Below are 20,816 nucleotides of genomic sequence, written 5' to 3'. Positions count from 1 at the left end.
GTTCTGATAGGGAGAACAACTACCCAGAGGGATTATATCTAACATGAGTTTTCTTTGTGTTTCTCCCCTCTGGGCTGATTTTTTTCTTAGGGCTCAGGTATAAGTGAAACACATTCAGCTACTGTAAGAAATTAGACATGACTTGCTTTTTAATGAGGAATCTGTGAACTATGGATTGTTAACACTCAACCTTAATATCCAGTCTCTAAATAAGTAATGAAAAGTCAGAGCATAATTCTGCCATGCCAGAAGGTTGGATAAACATGGACGATTTAACATACATTTTCCCTACACACTTATTAATAGGTTAAAAGCGGATACACTTTTGACCTACAAATTAAAAAAAAACTTTAAAGGTTATTAGTTTTAAATTAATATTAAAATAAGCCTGAAATCTCGTTGGATAACAGAACCACATATGTCCTATTTGCGTAAGTTGGGCTGGGTATCACTTATCCAAAAGGCTTGGATTGACAGTGTTTTGAATTTCAGATTTTTTTCCCCTGATTCTGGAATGTTTGCATACATATAATGAGATCTTTTTGGGCCAGGATCCAAGTCAAGACACAAAATTCAAGTATGTTTCATAGACATCTTACACACACAGCTGCATATTTTTAGTATGCCTGCATATGGATTGTGACCTGTCACTTGTCGCAACACATCAGTGTCCCAAAATTTAGGACTGGAAAACATTTTGGATTTTTGAATTAGGGATGCCCAACCAATAGTAAGTAATATTCTATTTTGTTACAAATATCTGTAAGAAGTATTATCTCTCTATAAGACCACTGTCACATAGGTGACATGCTATGTGACAGGGAGTCTGTGAGAAGGCCTGTCCTAGATCCAGTGCTTCTTCCTTAGCTCCTTCTTAAGGCCTTTTTAAAGGAAATGCCATCCTAATCATGAGAAGGTTCAGTTTACCAAGAACAACAGACATCCTCTAAGTTGCCCTCTTGGCAAGAGCTGTGTACTTCTGACCTTTTCTTCTGGAAAAAAGATCAGCTCGTCCCAGCTGACTGCTGGCCTTCATCATTCAGTGCAAACTTTATATTTGCAGTTAGTTAAAAACTCACCTTACGAGATCCAAAGGCTGGTATTTATACCACACGCCCCAGGAAGCCCAGCATTCATAGAGGAGATGTCGGTGGTTTACTGCTCCATGGGTTCGAATGGAGTTTTTACTTCTGTAACTTCCCTGGGATAAGAACACGGCTGCTGGTGAGTGAAACCCACAAAACTGTGAGCAAATGCACTGGCTACACTGGGCTCTTACTGGGGCAGTAGCAACAGGGGTGATAAAAGACAAAAGGGGTCCTCTCTATTAAAGGGGAGGCAGTTCCATTAGTTACTGTGGACCTCGTCTTGCTGATCATGCTGTCAGGAACAAAGTACATGCTTGAGTTTGACTGGATAAAGGGTCTGGCTCATGGGTCATGCTCAAGACTGGCTAGTTCTCTTCCCTTCTTCTCTCAAGATAGGGAGGTTGGCAAATGGCCCTGTCTAATGGCCTTTTGGGCATGAAACTTCTTAAACATAAAAACTGCATGCCACCCGGGGATCCCAATAATCCAAATCTCATTCAACCTCCTCACTAAAGAAATGAAGAGACTAAGGAATGGAGAGTTGAGTATTTTTTTCTGAGATCAGTTCATGGTGATGCTACTCTCACAAGTGGAAAAGACACCTTCTGGAGGCAAAGTAAATATTCACATTAATCTGGGAAGTCCTTTCTAAGGCACTGAGCACAGAGCTGGAATAAGCTCTGGTTCATCTCAGTTCAACCATCAGTTTACTGTGTGACTTAGAGGAGGGTTTACATCCCTCTAAACCTCTGTTTAAATTTTTAACATGAAGCAGGGGCAACAGTGGTTGCCCTTCCTGTCTCTGAAGGTTGTTTGGAGGCTAAATAATATAATCAAGTTAAACTGAGAATAAAAGTCAAAAGAGTAATGACGTTATTATTGCTGCCACCATTACTAATTTGGAAATTCTCTTTGCTTTACTGAGACATGAAAGACCTAGACAGTACCAGAGTTACTCTGTGGGGTTTCAGAGCTGCATCTGCTCAGACACTCTGATGCCTGCCTACCCACTGGCCTGCACAGGTGCTTCTGATCATCAGTCATTGTGTGGACACTGTCCTTACTGTGGGCCAGGGATGAGATGGGGGGCACACAGTGCTCATACAAACCATTTTCCAGGGTTTGATAAGTATAACTGATAAGCACAGGAAGCCAGCTGCAACTCACTTTGAGGGGAAATCTAACTTTAGAGTTCAGAAGCATTTGTGTGTGCCTAAGAAAACCTTTGCGTCAAATGTTTGCTTATCATACTAAAAGAACCATTCTAAAAAACGTCTCCTGGAAGTCTGTCAATAAGGTCCCAGACCACAGATTTTAGTTTTCTTAATAAATAAGGTCTTAACAATTCTGCTTTACAATCAGAAGAAACATTGCAAGTCATATGAAAAGTGTATTTTTGGAAGAAGGCTTGCCATTTATGGAGAGTTGGAACTGCCTTCCAAAGTTTACTGGCCAACAGTTTCACCCTGGCTAGTTTGTGAGATGGCAAAAGGCAAGAGCTATGACATTTATCTTTGTACTCTTTGGGTCATATGTTGATTCATAGAGAGTTGGGTTTTTATCACGAAAATGACAACAACCCCTCAATAATCAAGAGTATTATATTCCTAAAAACCCAGGTATAGATAGGATTGTGGGTTAAAGAACCCAAGATCACTAAGGAAAATGAAATTAAGGGTAATCACTGGTGAAGGTCATTTATATCATTATCATGAAGTAAATATTAACATTTGTACATCTTACAAGGATAAGAACGTTCATGTATCATCCTTTGGTTGTCAGAGATTTTGCAAAATGGCTTGCTCTCACTCTTTCAATGAACAGCTATAAATTTAGTTATTACAAAGGTTATAATGTTTAAGAACATTTGCCCTCTGTCTGGTGCCTCATTGGAAATGCCTTTTTAATTGCATGACTTGAGCCCCTAAAGCCATTGCTCTGAATTCAAGCTGAGTAACTTTTGATTTAAGTATTCTTTCAATTACATAAAGTGATATATAAAAATAAATCGATGCTGAGGGATCGCTCCAAGGGTGCAAGACCCTCCCTAATAACCCATTAAACAAATTAAATTCATTCTGAACAAATGCCATATCAACAAATTGAATTGATGACTCTCCCTAGAAGCCAACAGTAGTAGCAAGGAATCAAAAGAATGGCAGGAGAAAAGGCAGCACCATACCTCGTGCAGGGGGAAAGCAGCTTCATAGGAGCCATTGGTAAGCAAGCGATTCAAACCTAAAGCAACAACGAAGCCCACTCGGATTAGTACTGAATCTGGATCTTCACAACACTGGAGACTAACGTAAGGAGAGAACTTCCTGGAAAACAAATCTAGGCTTTCAAAAGTGATTCAATACACTTGGGGACACCAACAGTTTAGAAAGAAAGCTTAGGAAATTGGGATTAAGGGTGGAAATCAGGTGTTTTTTTTGTTGTTGTTGTTTATTTATTTTTAAAATTTTTTTCATTTATTCACATGTGCATATTTGTTTGGGTCATTTCTCTACTCTGCTCCCATCCCCTACTCTTCCCCCCCCCTCCGCCTCAGTTCCAGGCAGGTCCTGTTCTGCCCTTATCACTAATTTTGTTGAAGAAATGACATAAGCATAGTAAGGAAGACAAAGCGTTTTCTTTTGTGGTACTGGGGGTTGAACTCAGGGCCTTAAGCTTGCCAAGCAGGCACTCTACCACTTGAGCCATGTCGCCAGCCTCCCATTCGTATTTCGTATATAGTTAAAATGATCAAAGTATGTTATGTATTTTATGTTATTTATTTTTGTCTGCATAAAATATTGGAAGTGCTGATAATAAAATGAATTACAGTATGAAAAATAAAGATTGACTATATTCAAGGTTTACTGTGTGATGATTTGATATGCATATACATTGTGTCATGATAACTATTTACCATAATCAAATTAATTAACACATCCATCTCCACTTATGCTGTGTTTTAGATCCCCAGAATTTATTCATTTTATAACTGAACCTATACCCTTTGACCAACAGTGTCCCATTTTCCCCATGTTGTAGTCACTCAACCACCATTCTGTTCTTATAAGTTTGACCTTTTTTAGGTTCTACACATAAGGGAGATCATGTAGTATTTGTCTTTCTGTGCCTAACTTATTTGACTTAGCAAGGTGTCTTCCAGGTTCATCCATGTTGTCATAAAGACAGAGTTTTCTTCCTTTTAGGGCTGAATAATACTCCACTGTATATATCCGCCGTGATTTCTTCATGCAGTCATCTGTCAATAGACACTTAGGTTATTTCCTTACCTTGGCTATGATGAATAATGCAGAATGAGCATGGGGTGCAGATGTCTATTCAATATGTGGATTTCATGTGGATATTACTCAGAAGTGAGACTATAGGATGTGATAGTTCTACTTTTAATTTATTATTATTGGTAGTAATATTATTATTTTTATTTTCATTATCCTGGGGTTTAAACTCAGGGTCTCATGCTTGCCAGACAGGCACTCTACCATTTGAGCCACGTCCTCAGCTCTTTTATGCTCTTAGTTATTTTTCAGATGGGGTCTTGTCTTTATGCACAGGCCAGCCTTGAACACAATCCTCCTATCTGTACCTCCTGTGAAGTTGGGATGACAAGCATGAGCTACAATGCCTGGCTTATTTGTTTAGATCAGGTCTTGTTAACATTTTTCCCCCAGGCAAGCCTCAAATGCAATCCTCCCAGTCTCTGTCTCCCGTGTTGCTGGAATTACAGGCATGTACCACCATATCTGGCCTTACTTTTAATTTTGTGTGATCCCTGAAACTCTTTTCCATAATGTCTGTGTCATTTAATTTTACCAACAGTGTACAAGGGTTCTCCTCTCTCTACACTGTCCCAACACTTATCTCTTGTCTTTTTGATAAAAGTCATTCTAATTCTAATAGGTGTGAGATGGCATTTCATTGTGTTTTTTTCTTTGATTAGTGATGACAAGCACTTTTTCATGTACCTGTTGGCCAATTGTGTTTTTTTTTGGGAAAATGTCTATCGAGTCCTTTTTAAAATCAAGCTTTTTGATCTTTGCCATTGAGTTATGTAACTTTCTTACATATTTTGGATATTCACACCTTATTCAGCCCATCCTCTAGGTTGTCTTTTCATTTTGTTGATCCTTTTCCATTGCTGTGGAAGAAATTTTTGGAAATCAGGTTTCCAAACAACAAAGCACATCTATGATGGTGCTTGCATTGGGAGGGACTGCTCTGAGAGGAACAGACTAAAGCCTCATTAAAAAAAGATGCTTCTTCAATGTATGAACATATGAATAAATAAGAAAAAAACAAATAAAAGATGGCTTCTTGCTAGGAGCTCTACGTTCACCCATAAGCTTCACTGTGGGGAAACCGTGACTCCTCTGCACTGGACTGGTCGTGTGACTTTGGAAAAAGTTCTCCTGTCCCTGGGCCTCTGTTTTCTTATCCATAAAATGGGGGATTGAGTGGATATCTGGATCTTTTAAAAAGCAACTTTATTAAGATATAAGAAAAAAACAGATTGAGGCATAACTGACCTTTAAAAAACAGCACATATTTAAGAGGCACAATCAGATAAGTTCTGACATAGGCATACACAGGAGACCATTAATACAACCAAGGTGGCCAACCTATCCATCACTTCAGTGGCCATTGATTTTATCTCTCAAGGATCCCTACTTTTGGTTTCCATGTTCAGTGTCTTGAAAATGTTTCATATATTTTATCTGTTTTTTTTTGGAGGGGGGTTGGGTGGAAGAGTAAATCTTGTACTTACTCCTCCACCTTGGCCAGGAATGTAAGTTTAATGTGTTGACCTTCAAAGTTGCTTTCAGATCAAGATTTATGTTGCTTCCTAAAATGAACCTCAAAGGAGATGATTAGATTAATATATTTTTGGCAGCTTCTAAGAGGAATGTTCTCTAAACTTTAGATCCTGACCAGGATCCAAAGGTTTAGCCTAGCTGGAAAACGGCACATGTAGTGCCCCAACTCTTATTGATGGGGACTCAGTCAGTGCTTGGATACTTTTAATCACAGTAACACACGAATGTATTTAGGCTGCTTGACATTCACACTAAATATCTAAGAAAGGTACTTGAAACACAAATATTAGTAGGAATTGGTATGTGCATCATATAGGAAGCCCTTTCTATATGCCTTTGCAATGAAAAAAATAAATTATTGATTACATAGAAAGCTCTGATTTCTAGGAATCTCTGTTGAGAATTCCACAAACCTCATCAATAACTTTCAAACATTCTGATACTGGAAAAAATAGGATTTACAGGGGCCCAATTAGAGACTCTGAGGATGGCCTTTGTAAGTTTATGATAATTTATCAAAATCCCTCAAAGTGAGAAAATAGCAAATATCTAAAGTCTATCACTTGACTAACTTCACCTCTGAACATAAATTTTGAACACAGAAATCAATTTCAAGATTTATTGTAGACACACATATAGTTAAATAAATCTTTATTGAACCATTAATCCCAATTTTGAAAGTGGGGTTTGCTGTGTTTGATTTTCACTGTTGTAATAAATTCAGAGTAAGGTTGAAAACATTACATAGTGCAGTTTACACTCCACAAAATACCTTTATGAATCATGTCTACAAATCAATATTTTTGTGCTATTTCTAACCAATGTTGACTCATGCAAGGTGACACTTTCAGAAAGTGTTTCAGGCAGAAAATAACATTGGGTAGGCATTAATTCTATAAAGAAATTAAATTTTCTTCTAACCTGTTCTTTCTTTTATTATAAAAGCAAAGATGACAATGAAATACTGGTCAGTATTGGCCCATTTGTAGTTTTACTCTAGATTTTTCAGCACAATGCATGATCCTGGTTTAACAACTTATCTTGTCATTGGTTATTTCTAATTAAACATGTTTCCATTTAATCTTTACCAATTTTCAAGGCATTGAACTGTTTGAATAGAATCCTCCTTCTTTCATCAATTGAGAAATCCTTTTACAAAGACTTATTCTCACTGACAACCCTATGTTACATTTCCAGTGCTCCTTCAGAACCGTGCAAAGTCACTGTCTCTGCCCTTCTTCTATGTCCACTTGACTAGTTGTAAAAACAGCTCATAATTGAGGTAAAAAATTAAGTACAATAATTGCTACATGGCCTAACCATACACAGTATTTAACTGTGTAAGGATGCTGACAGTGAGACATTAATTATGTTTAAAAGCTCTTCAATTCAGTTTGACAAGAATTTATTAAACTCCTTCTATATGCCAGGCACTGCTAGGTGATGATGGTGCAAAGATGAAGAAGGCAGCTTATTCACCAGCTAATGAACTCATTATCTAGACTAATAGTTTTTAAGCAGCAGATTCTCAATACACTCATGTGTTATATGAGTTGTGAGGTATGCTGCAAGTGATAATACCAATATTAGTGAAGGCCCTGCTTTTTGAGTTATTCACACTTTATGAAATAATGTAGAATAACTACTGCCACAAGTTCCATTCACTCATGTGTTTTCTAGTATTTTCATGATATAACATTAACTGAAAAAAGTATGATAAAAGGTATATATAGTCCCACTCAAGTTTGTTTTAAAAAGTCATATGAAAGAGTCAGGAATTAACATGAAAAACATAACTGAGCTAATATTTAAATCATTTAGGAAACAAAATATCAACCATGGTTCTTTTTAGGTGATAAATTTGCACAGTGACATTGAAAGCAATTCAAGGCAATAAAGAGTTGTATGTGAATAAATATGAAATAAATACTCCAAAAACATGTCATGGAAATTTAGAAGCCGGAAGTATCCCTCCATATCAGAATGGTCACAGAGGACTCTATGGAGAGGATTTGTTTCAGGGATGAAAGGACGAAGAATATGGGATGTGTTCAACAGCAATCCCATCAGAGTGAAGGAAGACCCACATTAGGTTTGATTCACCATCCCCACCTGCACTAACTTTCCCTGAATACAATATTCCAGGTGTTTTCAGACCTGGGCTCGGTAGCTATCTGTTTCTCCCTATAATGTTTTAATTTATGCAGGCTTGAGATCAAAATAGTTTTTTTGGCAGCTTCTTTAGGCTAGTGACTCACACTGAGCTTGCATTCAACTCATCTCTCAAATCTGTTCCTCTCACCATGTTGTTGAGCAACATTTCTCCCACACTCCACCGGGGTAGTTGTTTTGCTGAATTTGAGTGTAGGACTTTACATTTGTAAACTGTTAAATGTCATCTTGCTGGATTTGGCTGAGAGTTTTGGCCCACTGAGATCTTTGAAGTTCCTGACTCTAATGGCTAACACATTTAATATGTCCTTCTAGCCTTGCCCCACCTGAAAGCTTGGTGAACAAACTATTTAGGCTATGTGTCAGTTATCAATTTATTGCCCCTCAGCTCCAAATGTACCTTCATTGCCTGCTTTGCAATAATGGAGCTGGACCTTGTGAACTTTTCACTTTGTCAGAGGATACAATGTGAAGCTTTGTCAGCAGAATGCACTGAAGGGACACTGATGGAGGAAAGGGCTGCTCTTCCTGATAACTTAGGCTTCTCTCAGCAGGGTTCTGCAGTACCCACTGCTATCGCACCCAGCTCTGCAGTGTGTGGTGGTCATCAGGACATGACACTCACTCCCAAGGGCATTTTTCCTGATATCCTTGTGGGTGGCCTCATAGCCATGTTGCTGGTGCCACAGCTCCCAAGGAACAACTTCCCAGGTAGCTCTGCCCAGTACTCCACAGAGCAGATTCTTAGCAAGTTCCCAGCAAACTGTTCTGCCATGGCTGCACCTCTGCCAACAGTCTGGAACTCAGTCTTGTCAGGAAAGACTACTGATATCTGCTATTCTATAATTTAGAGTTCTTCTTGCCCTTGCCTAGCCACTCCTCCACGGCTCCAATCTCCTGTCATAGTTAATTATTTATCTTAAATTTTCCATGTTCAGATTATAGGTACTTTTGTCTCTTCATTGCACCCTGACAGTTACAGATCATTATTAAAACTACCAATAAAATTTTTTCCTAGGACAGAAATAAGAACAGAGCCACCCAAACCTTTATGATATACAATAACCTGTTTAATAAGGCAGGAAATTTTATGGCATAATATGGCAAGATTCTCATAAAAATACCTAAGGTACAAATGGTGGAGGCTGCTTAATGGGGACATGATTATTTGGAAAAGTACCTTATGTGTGATGACTCATCTCTGTACCTGCAGTCCCCTCTGCCTAGAACACTCTATTCCTCCCATCTCTCCATGTTAGTTCCTTACCATTCAGGTCTCAGTTCATATTTCACCTTCTCAGTGGGGGCTTTCCTTGACCACCCCATCTTAGTTAGCTTAGTCTATCTCTGTATCATCACCCTTTTAAATTTCTTCATGTTACTTATTTTATTTACTTATTTATTGTGTGTTCATCTCCCTAATATCTTGCTCAGTGCCTGGCACACATTAGGTGCTCTGTAAGTGTTTGTTGAATTCAGAGAATTTCTCTATGATCTTAGCTAAATAAGATAGCATCTGCATTTAAATGGATGCTGTGAAAACTTTATACTCATAAGTATAAATTCATAAATTATCCATCTAAGGAGGAGGTAGGGATTTTATAAAGGATAAGCACTTCTAGAGTTGATTCAAACTTAACAAAGCCAAGGGAAGAAGTCAATGGTCCCCAAAGACCGAAAGTAATTTATAATACTAACATAGTACTTACCGATTTTGTTTTTCCCTTCTTCATACTTTATTCTTTGTAAAATATGATGCACAATTCTACTTCTCGTGGCATTGTTGAAGAAAGTGTCTTTGTTGTGTATGATGAAGCTGCATGCACACATTGAAAACACAAGTTGAGGGTTAATTGGAGGAGAGGAACCTGTTTGTCAGACTTTGGTGCTGCTCAGTGGAGGTTCTGAGGCAGTCCTAGAGGGTGTGTCTGGAACAGCTTGACAGAGCCCAGAGATCACACCAGTGCCGCAGGCTCACAGGTCTAAGTAGTTTTGGTTCTCAGAATCCTGACCTTACTATCATTATGGCAGGAAGGAGTTGGAGCTAAATGAAATTAAGAAACCCTAAAACAAACTAATCACAAGTCTGGGTCTTATATCTTGTTTTTTTGGTAAAGTTTTTAAATAAATTCAAATAAAAATCCATCACATTTTCACCTCTTCTTGTCTTTTATCCTGACCCCTCACATACCATAATCACATGCTTCTCCAGGAGTTTTAAGGTAGAACTGGCTTGGGTGGTGGATATAGAAGTTAGGTAGAATGAGGTCTGGTCTGGCTCAGGGTGAGATGAGAGTTCTCTCTCATCTTTTCCCTTGCTTTCCTATGTTCTTTCCTGGATGGGACTCTTTTTTTTTTTTAAATAAAGGATACACTTAAGATAGCTTTCTCTCTCAGCCAGTGGCTCAGTCTCAAAAGTCTGTGAAGGGTACACACACACACACACACACACACAGACACACACACACATACACACACACAGACATACGTGCGCACACTTGGCCTTTTCAAAAGGTGTTCTAATCCTATTGAGAAGTTTTTCAGATAACAGATAGAACTTTCAGGGACATATACTCTAGAATGAAGTGGCTGAATCTGGAATCAATTCCAGAAATGTAATAAATGGTAGAATACTAGCAATATGGTAAATTTCACTATTTCATACAGTTTATCAATTGATAAACTGTACATTTATTGGGTTCCTCCTGTAAGCTGGATACCACGCGAAGACATAAATGTTGACAGCCACAACCCCCAAATTCAGTTCTGAAATCACTTCCTCCAGCAAGCCTCTTCGCCCCTCAAACTGCACTCGTGCTCCCTCAAAGTTCAGTACTCTTTCCTCTGTATTATTTTTTCTCTTGCAAGCATATCAACTTACTGATCATTCTGTACTGTCATTTATTTGTTTACATTTGTTCATCAGATGTTTTCAGAGACACTCTGTAAGGTACTGATGAAACCTTGATAAACAAAACAGAAAAAAATCCTTGTCCTTGGGAAGCTTATAGTCTAGTGGTGAAATGGACATGACTGATAGCAGAGAAGAGCAGCACCAACCTCCTTCTGTATGTCCTTTCTCTTACATAAGAGTGAGCTGACTCAGGATCGAAGGTGGAATCCTAAATTCTGCAGCTCTAGGATGTAGTGAGTGGTTGATATATAAGGATTTATGAGGTCGTGGGGGTTGCACCGGGGAAATTGTTACACGTTTTTCTTCCAGAAGACGGATTCTCAGCAGTTGTTCAAATGACAAAAGGAAGAGATAAAATTGACCTAGAGGGAGGGTGGTCCAGGGATGGGGTTCAGTTTGGGAGCAGGGTTGGAAATGTGAGTTTGAGATAACAAAGGAGATAAAGGCCAGTGAATATGGAGACAGTAAATAAATCATGGGAACTGACTCCTTGGAGAAGTTTTTCTTCCCATCTTTACTTCTCTTGGGAGTCTCTCATAGACTGTGGTTCTCTGAGAGAAGTAATTTGACTTGGTGGTTGAGAGGTATATGCTACAAGAATCACTGAGGAAGCTAAAGCATTTATCTTATATTTTCTCACAGGTTTTCTGAAGACATTTTATGGCATCAAAGAGGAAAAGGAGAAAACCAAAGTTACATCAAATGTGATTCTTGTCATATTTGTCCTTCTCAGCTTTTTCACCTGATTTGAGACAGGCCGTTACATTTTAACATCAAATAAAGATGTCATAAAGAAATAGACAACAAATAAAAATCCCATTTTGACTCACAAGTTCAGAGGATAACTGAGTGCTGATAAGCATGACCTTGCTTGATGGGACAACTGGGGACTAAAAGCCCATGTCCCTCTCCCATTAAATGGTTCTCTGCTTCCTTCTCTTTTTATAGCACCATTTTATATCTTCCGAGCACATGTAATAGTTCTCTAGAATACGCACCACAGGAGAACTCCAAAGTTTTGTTTCATTCTTCCTTCCATTGAGTATTTACCTGGAGCCTGGTGAGTCTACAGTGTAAATAAAAATAGTGCTGGCACTCTTCTAAATACCCTAGATACGCAAACTCATTCAATCCTTATAACAACCTACAGATAAGGGCTTAGTCCCATTTTACAGGTGAAGAATCCAAGAGGTTAAGGGATGTGCCCAAAGTAATTGAGCTTACAAGAGGCAGAGTCAGGATTTGAACACTGGCAGTCTGGCTGCAGAGGCTGCCCTCTTAGCCACCCTACCTGCTTACCTTCTTCTACATTCTTCTTGACTCTTGAAAGTTGGCTCTTTTTGACGTGAAGCCAAGAGGAATGTTCTTTTTGTTTCCACTTATCCTTCAAACTTTAGACTGTATCACTCTCTGAGACTCTTTCCTTACTTACCCTCCCATCACTTCCACACAAACATCTGAGATGTAGTGTGGTGCTATAAAGAGAAGGCTATTGAGAGGACCAGGAGGGAAATAGACTTTTAGCCCTTAGTGTGTTGGACATCATCTCTGAAGTAAGACAGATCTCAGTTTATACCCTGGCTTTGCCACTTTCTGTGTGGTGTTAGGCCATCCTTCAACTTTTCTGGGACTTGGTTTTCTCATCTATGAGAAGGAGATAACACTAATTACACTTGGCAGGTTTTTGAATAATTATGTGAGACGATAAACAGTGCTGAGTTCATCATCTGACATTTAAGAAGCTCTCAGAGTTAGCGGTCACCACTGCTGCTGCTTCTATCACATATGTCAAAATTGTCTGCCTCTGTTCCTGGCTTCTCTGGATGAGTTTCTTGAGGGAAGGGGCCGGTCATGTGCATTCTGCATTCCTAGCACTAGCATGGGCATAGCACATACCAACACCTAAAGTTGCATCAAATGATCTGACCTTCTGGGAACTCTATCTGACCTTGGGAGCTATGGAACTGTATCTCATCTCCTTATACCTTGGCCTCACTCCTGCTCCTTTGAGCTCTTTCTACCCAATCCATTTCTTCCAGCTGAGCCATTCTCTCAACATTGCATATCTAAGGATTTTCTTGTAGGGTGTAAAGCAGTCTTATTTTCTCTGTTACACTTTCATACTGGAGGATTATGAGGAACAGTGATAATTCCCTATATCATGGTTCTCATGCTTGTCTTAACCATCAACAATCTTTTCTCACATACAGATACACACACACACACACACACACACACACACACAATGTAAGCTGAATAACTCTGGCAAACATGACATTTGGAGCTCTAAGAAGTGCTTAGAGACTCAGCTCTTCTACACATTGCTAGGGGGATAAATTAGTACAGACTCTTGGGGATCCAACTGACCAAGTTCATCATTATTACACATATATCCTCCTTACATATCTTGTGACCCAGAAATTCATCATTTAGAAATTTATTCTACTAATACAGTCATGCATGTACAAAGTAACAGATGCATAAGAATGCTCATTATGGCATGAATTATAATAACGAAAGTATGGAAATAATCTAAATAGCTCATCAGCGTGTGATAGAATAAGCAAGCTATGATACAGCTTTATAGTGGAATACTCTGCAGCTATAAAGAGATTAAGAGTCTCAGTGTAAATATTAGAAATCTCCCAGATAAAACAGAAAGAAAATGACTCAAAACAGGTGCACAGCTACTTGTGTCAGAGGAGAACATATCCATAAAAGTAAAGGTATTGACACACACATTTGCTGGTGTGTGCGTAGAATAACTATGGAAGGGTACATACACATCTGGAAGCACTGGTTGCCTCTGGAGAGAACCAGGTGGCTGTAAAGGTAGGAAGGAAACCTTGCCCTATACACTTAAGAAAAAATTTTTTATCATATGTACTACCTGCTAAATAACTGTAAAATAGAATGGAGGGGATGAACTTGTTCAAGGTATACTGTGTGCATGTATGGTAATAACACAATGTAATCTCCTTGTATTGTTAATGTATGGAAATCAAAAATACAGTAAAAAATTTAAAAAATAAAATAAATAACTGAAAAAATGTTGAAGGAAAATGTATTTCTGTTCTAGGTCTGTTCTAACCTTCCTTCTGAAGGATGAGGAGGGGAATAAACTGCTGAACTGGTGGAGGATCAGCTCTGTAATCACAGCTTGACATATACATCACCTTATTCTATCTCTTTGGAGGGCTTATGTAATTTTCTCAAAGTCATACAACCAGCAAATGGCAAGAAGGAATTAAAAAACCATCTGCTGCTCCAAATCTTTTATACATTTGCAAAGGGAACTGTCAGGGGCACAGGCTTGCCCATGTGCGTGTGTGTGTGCACGTGTGTGTGTGAAGGGGACTTTCTGGATACTTCTGTCATGCCCTAGGAGGAAGGCTCTGCTGACCTTCTCACTAAGTAATGGGCAGACTTAGTGACTATTCTTTCGGGTGTCATCCTTTTGCTTCCTATGGTAGTGAACAGCCTGGGTTTTTACTTGGGGTGCTGGGAGAATAGGATCTCAATATCCTCTTTGCTAAGGAGAGAGGAATGAGAAAGAAATAGACTGTGCAGCTGAGCTTTAGTTATTGACCAGATCCTGGTGTGTATTTTCTCTTTACTGGTATGATCCTCCTGTTCACAGAAGTGCTGTCAAATACAGTGATATGCTGAGTTGTTTAACAAGTAAATATTATACTCGTCCTGTGCAAAGCACTGGAGTTTGAAGTTGTGCAGATGTTGAAGTGGTGGAATGGAGGAAGAGACATAAGTGTTATGTATGTGTATATTTTGAGTGAGGGGAATGCAAAGGTAAAATGTACTTGGCTCACCTCCCCAGGGAAGCCTCTATCCTTATTAGATAAAATGATTCAAGGGTATAAAATAGGGAAAGGTGCTCATTAGTGCTAGGTTTAGAATCAACTTATGAAATGTGGCACATTAAAATTTCTTCTTAGATCATATTATTAGGATAAGAATCCACTGTCATCACATTTTAGCTTACTCTAGTTTGAATTATCTAGAGTCCAAAACTCTTGAAATTTCTGGGATAATGAAAGTAGTCTCTTGACTGTGTTATTCAATATGGCATCCACTAGTTATATATAGCTACTGAGCACTTGAACTGTGGCCAGTGCAACTAAGAAAGTGAATTTTAATTTAATTTTAATTTATTAAAATAAAAATTAAATAGCCACACATGGCTAGTGGATACTCTGTGGGCAGTGGAGGTAAATAACTGCCTAAGTCATGGAAGGTCCTTTGAGAACCACTGACTCAATGATGGGATCTTGGTCCTGCATCTCCCTTCGGCTATCATACTGAAGCAGGGGAGAGAGTGAGGGATGAGGAGTGCCCTATAGGACAATGTACAGGTTGCTGGAAGACTGGGGTTCAAGTCCTGCTTTCCCACTTAAGCTATGTAGCCTTAGGGAAGTCGTTAGATCTTTTCAGGACACAGATACCTGTTAAGAAAACGAGAGTCATAATACCTCATCATAATACCTTGGTATTTACCAAGACCAGGGTAAATACTGTCCAAAACAGAGCTTTTGATCTCCATCTTTGTAAAAGGAAATTCTGCTATTCCTCTATTCTCTTCTGTCTTAAAAACTGTCACTGTTATGCTCCCAATTTCATAAGTCACAAACCTGAGTGCACCCTTGAGCCTGTCTTTCTGTCATGTCCATCATTCAATCTATCAAGTTCTTCATGTCTCTTCCCAGCTATTATCCTGAATCTAGTGCTTTCTTACCTCTTTACTGTGAAGTTGTTCCCAGGACTATTGCAACAGCCTCCTCACTGTTCCCCAAGTTCACTCTCCTGACAGTTCACCCTCTACACAGCACCACAATGATCTTTCAAAAATCGAATGAAAGTTTAGCTGTCTCTGCTTTAACTCCACAGTGACATTGTGTAGATTTGCAATGTAGCCAGACTCCTCTTCATGGTCTGCACAGTCCTATGTGGTCTGGCTTCTGTCTGTACCAAAGACTTATGCTCTTGCTTCTTCCCTTTGCTCATTATAAACAAGGAACATTGGCCTTCTTTTCTGCCCCTGAACAAACCCAGCTTGTCATCTCCCAGAGCTTTGGCCATTTTGTTTTTTCCCAGATTTTCCTTTTTTTTGGTAGTACTGGGGTTTGAACTCAGGGCTTCGCACAGGTGCTGTACCACTTGAGCCATGACCCTAGCCCCTTTTGCTTTAGTTATTTTTCAGGGAGAGAGTCTTGTGTTTTTGCCTGGGGCCAGCCTCAGACTGTGATCCTATGGTCTCCTAAGTAACTGGGATCACAGGTGCACCACCACACTTGGCTTATTGATTGAGATGGGGAGCTTGCTAACTTCTTGCCAGGGCTAACATTAAACCATGATCCTCCTGATCTCCTGTGTAGCTAGGATTATAAGCATGTACCACCATGCCAGGCCTCCTCTCCAGATTTCTCTACAATTTGTTTCTTTCCAATACTTGGCTCTCAAATATCACCACCATAGCTAAGATGGTCACTGTCTTGCCCATAAATCACTCTCATTCCCTATACAATTAGTTAATGGTATTATTATCGTTGATTCTCAGATTTTTAAAAACTGGAGCCTGGGTGGGGCACATGTGTCTACATGTTTTTGTATTTTCTTTTATTCATATGTGCATACAATGTTTGGGTCATTTCTCCCCCCTCCCCCCATCCCCTCCCTTTCCACCCACCCTGCCCCCTCCTTCTCCCCTTTACCCCCTCGATACCCGGCAGAAACTATTTTGCCCTTATTTCTAATTTTGTTGTAGAGAGAGTATAAGCAATAATAGGAAGGAACAAGGGTTTTTGCTGGTTGAGATAGGGATAGCTATACAGGGAGTTGACTCACATTGATTTCCTGTGCATGTGTGTGTCTACATGTTTATTGTCTGTCCCTCTCCCCTTGTAAAAGGCAAGCTCTATAAGGGCAGAGCTTGGGCTGCCTTATTCCTTACTCTAGGCACTCAGTGGATACACAAACCACTTTCCCTAAGACAACAAGTCCCACTGGATGTGCCTGAAATTATCAGATTATAAATAGATCAATAATACTTTTTTTTCTAACTTAGAGATTCTTAAAATCAGTTTCACTGTATAATTATGCTTTGTATTTGGTATTACTTTTGAGAAAATAAAGGCAGTGAAAGGGGTTTTTAAAGTTTTTGTTTTACATATAATATAGAATTTTCAAGATTGGTAAAACAAAGTATGCTAAAAGATACATGAAAATCTCCATAGCTTAAAACTTCAAGAGGAAGTAGTAACTTTGTCAAGATGCATTTATCTATCTATAGATGATGCTGTGCAATTATTTTAGAATTATAGCCACATTACTGACCTCTATATTTAAAAAAATTGAGGGCCCGTGGCAAAGTAGGAAACAGAGACATGAGAAGTCAGGCATTTTTCTTGTTCTTGGAGTAAGGAGGCCGAAGCATGGGCCAATTGCACTCAGAATTAATCTGGAGAAGTAACTGCTGGATCTTGTTGCTTCCCATTTTGAATAGTAGTGACTATGGTAATTGTTCTGTCCTCCTCCCATCGCTGTGTGTGGGAAACGTAGGGAGCAGATAAGTTTTCTCATTCATAGGTTCTCGCTAATGCTGTGTCCAATGATTTTCATCCCCAACTAACCTGATGCAGAACTGGAAATCCTGGACTTCAGGCATGATGCAATATTGAGATGAAATATGTATGATTACTGGGATAGGAATGAGTATATTTTCTATGTAGAAAAAGCATAAATAAGTTACACCTAGAAAGCACTAGGTAGATGACAAAAAATGGTCATAATTCCTCCAATCTCTGTGATTTCTTCTTATTCCTTTCTTTGTGAATTTATTGCTCCTTCCATCAAGAGGTAGCCTCTCTCTCTTCACCTCTTGAATCTGACCAGGACTTGTGACTGGCTTTAATCAATTGTATGTGGGGGCAGTGATTTTTATACTAAGGCTCTGCAGCTTGCACTCTTGCCAGCTTAGAGTTCTGCCCTAAGTGTGCCAAAGTAAAAAAACCATGAGCTAGCCTCTCTGAAAAAGAGAGCAGATGTAGAGAGAAACTCAGCCAAGAGCTGGCACCAACCACCAGCTGAGCACAGAAACAATTAAAGCCACTTGTTGATTCCAGGTGAAACCAGAAGACTTGCTCTGTTGAGTCTAGTTCGATTGCTGCAAAGACAATCATGATCAAATAAGATGACTGTTGTTTAAAATTGGTTAGTTTTCCTTCCTATTATTGCTTAAACTCTCTCTTCAACAAAATTAGAGATAAGGACAAAATGCTTTCTGCCTGGTAGCAAGGGGGTGAGGGGGAAGAGGGAGTGGGGGGAAAGGGAGGAGGTGGGGGGAAGGGGGGGAGAAATGACTCAAACATTGTATGTACATATGAATAAAAGAAAAAAGTATTTATTATATACATATACATATATATGCACTATATATGTATGTTTTGTATGTTTATATGTATAAAAGTATAAATATATGTGTGCACATAAAAACAAATAAAAAGATAAATTTGGTTAGTTTTTTGGGAGATTATTATGTAGCAATAGATAACAGAATACTTATCCTTACTGATAGTTGAAATTGTATTACTTTGCAATACAAAAAGAAAAGATTAATGCTATAAAAAATAAATATTTCAGGAAAGTTTCTTAATTAAACTTTTAAATAGAGATTTCTTATTTAACAAGGAGAGGTAAAGGTGGTACAGTTAACTGTATTTAAATTATGTCCTCAAATTAATAAAAATCTAAGTAGGAACAAAGCAACCAATTAATATTTTTATGTGACAAGACCTATTTTGAGAGTTTTCTGGGCTTTAAAAGCAACTATAATGCTAAAAGTAACTTCTCATCTTAGGCATGCTTGTTAAGAGTAAAAGGATGAGATGATTATAAGACCAAATATATAATATTCAAAGTTCTGACTTGGAAAGATTTTCAAGTCTCTTTTTAGAATTAAGGGGATAAGCTACTGGAATATAAAGCAAAGCAAGACTTTTTTTTTTCTAATTTAAACAGTTATTTCTAATTGTACTTCATCATATCATCTTTGCTATCTAAAAGTCAAACGTGAATTAGAAATATTTTCTCTTGAGGGTTCCAGGTGAATATGGAAAATTAATCACTGGCATTCAATTTCTCTCCTCTCAAAATCCCATGAAATAATGTGTGTGTGTTTAAATAAAGGTATAAACACCAAATGATAAAATATAGAAGAAAAATAGCATCAAAATATGAAATGTACAAAGCAGATAGACAAGTGGTAACAGACTTAGGAGATCAGAAAAGGCTGAATCTTCAACCAGTTCTAGGGGAACTCATAAATGATATACTTATTCTAAAAATTCCATAAAGTCTTGGAATTGGGCGCCAGTGACCTCTAGGTACCAAAGTATACACTGGTTGAATGTTGTTTAAGAAGTTAGTTCCCCAGATGCTTGCTTTGTGCTCTAGCAGAAGAGTGAGGTTATTTCATTTACTTACTTATTTGGTAATAGTAATTCAGTCTTGGAACTGTGAAACACCACAGGGGTGAGGTGAATCACAGTGAAAACTGGAGAATCAAGTGAATGTTTGCCTGCTGGAAGCTGAGACTCCCGGCTGGCTGTGTTCATCCCCTCAGCTCCAGAACACTAGTTGCCAGGACTTAACCTTAGAGGTTTCTCTGGGGAATTGGGCCACCCTAAAATGAAAGATCTAAAGATAGTAACATTGCAGCCTCCAAAATGAAACCATCCCACTATTTCTATACAATGAAGGCCACAGTTGACCAGCGCTACCTGTTACTCAGAACTTCTATTTAAATTTTGCATTTTCTAGCCTTAAATATGGACAGTCATCTAAAGTTTACTAGGTATCTGAGGAATTCTATTAACATAAAAGATAGAGAATAATACAAACAGACAAAGAAGAACAAACAGAAATATGTTCAGGGAAATCAGGCTATGTAAAATGATAAAATATTTAAAGCATCATCATGATCAGAGAGATGAGAAGATATTACAATTGTGGGAAAAAAGCTCAAAATGTAACTTTAAAGATTCAGAACATGCTGGGGAAAAAAACAGCTATCTACATGCGCAAGATTGGAACTGGACCCCTATCTTTCCCCCTGTACAAAGATCAACTCCAAATTGATTAACGATCTTAGTGTAAGACCTGAAACATTGAAAGTACTACAGGAAAAAAATAGGGAAAGCTCTGAAAGATAGGCAGAAGCAGTATTTTCTGAATAGGACTCTACTTGCTAATAAATAAGAGCAAGAATTGACAAGAGGGAATGGATCAAATTAATAAGTTTCTGCCACATAAACAGTTACCAGAATCAAGAGAATGGGAGAAAAACTTTGCCAGTTATCCAACAGATCAAGGATAAGTGTCCAGAATATACAAAGAAACTTACAAAAACTAAACAGCAAGAGAACAAATAACCTAATTAATAAATTGGCAAATATTTTGAACAGACAGTTCTCAGAACAAGAAATAAAAAGACTAATAAGTACATGAAAAAATAAACAACATCTTAGTCCTAAAGGAAATGCAAATCAAAGCTACACTGATTCCATCTCACCCCAGTCAGAATGGCTGCCATCAAGAACACAACAGTAGATGCTGGCCAGGATGTGGGGAAAGAAACCCACATACACTGTGGGTGGGAGTGTGAACTAGTGTGACCACTATGGAAATCAGTATGGAGGTTCCCCAAAAAGTGAAAAAATAGATTTACCTTATGACCCCACCATACCATTATTGGGCATATATCAAAGGAGTATAAATCAAGAGAGATATCTGCACAACAGCCAA

General features: G+C 38.5%; 1 protein-coding gene across 7 annotated transcripts in view; it reads right to left on the bottom strand.

Annotated features, from left to right (window-relative positions):
* Positions 1 to 20,816, bottom strand: part of Ano4 (anoctamin 4) — a 391,963-nt gene that overhangs the window by 79,739 nt on the left and 291,408 nt on the right. For all 7 annotated transcript variants that reach the window (XM_074084215.1, XM_074084216.1, XM_074084217.1 and 4 more), the window contains 3 exons: positions 9,796 to 9,902; positions 3,271 to 3,326; positions 1,080 to 1,201 (listed from right to left, as the gene is read on the bottom strand). In XM_074084215.1, coding sequence (XP_073940316.1) covers positions 1,080 to 1,201; positions 3,271 to 3,326; positions 9,796 to 9,902 — 285 coding nt within the window. The remainder of the gene's footprint in view (positions 1 to 1,079; positions 1,202 to 3,270; positions 3,327 to 9,795; positions 9,903 to 20,816) is intronic.

Source organism: Castor canadensis, chromosome 8 (genome assembly GCF_047511655.1).
Source record: "Castor canadensis chromosome 8, mCasCan1.hap1v2, whole genome shotgun sequence".
NCBI classification, from domain to species: Eukaryota; Metazoa; Chordata; class Mammalia; order Rodentia; family Castoridae; genus Castor; species Castor canadensis.
Note: the sequence above shows the minus strand (reverse complement) of the source record. Positions and strands in the feature narration are given on the sequence as shown.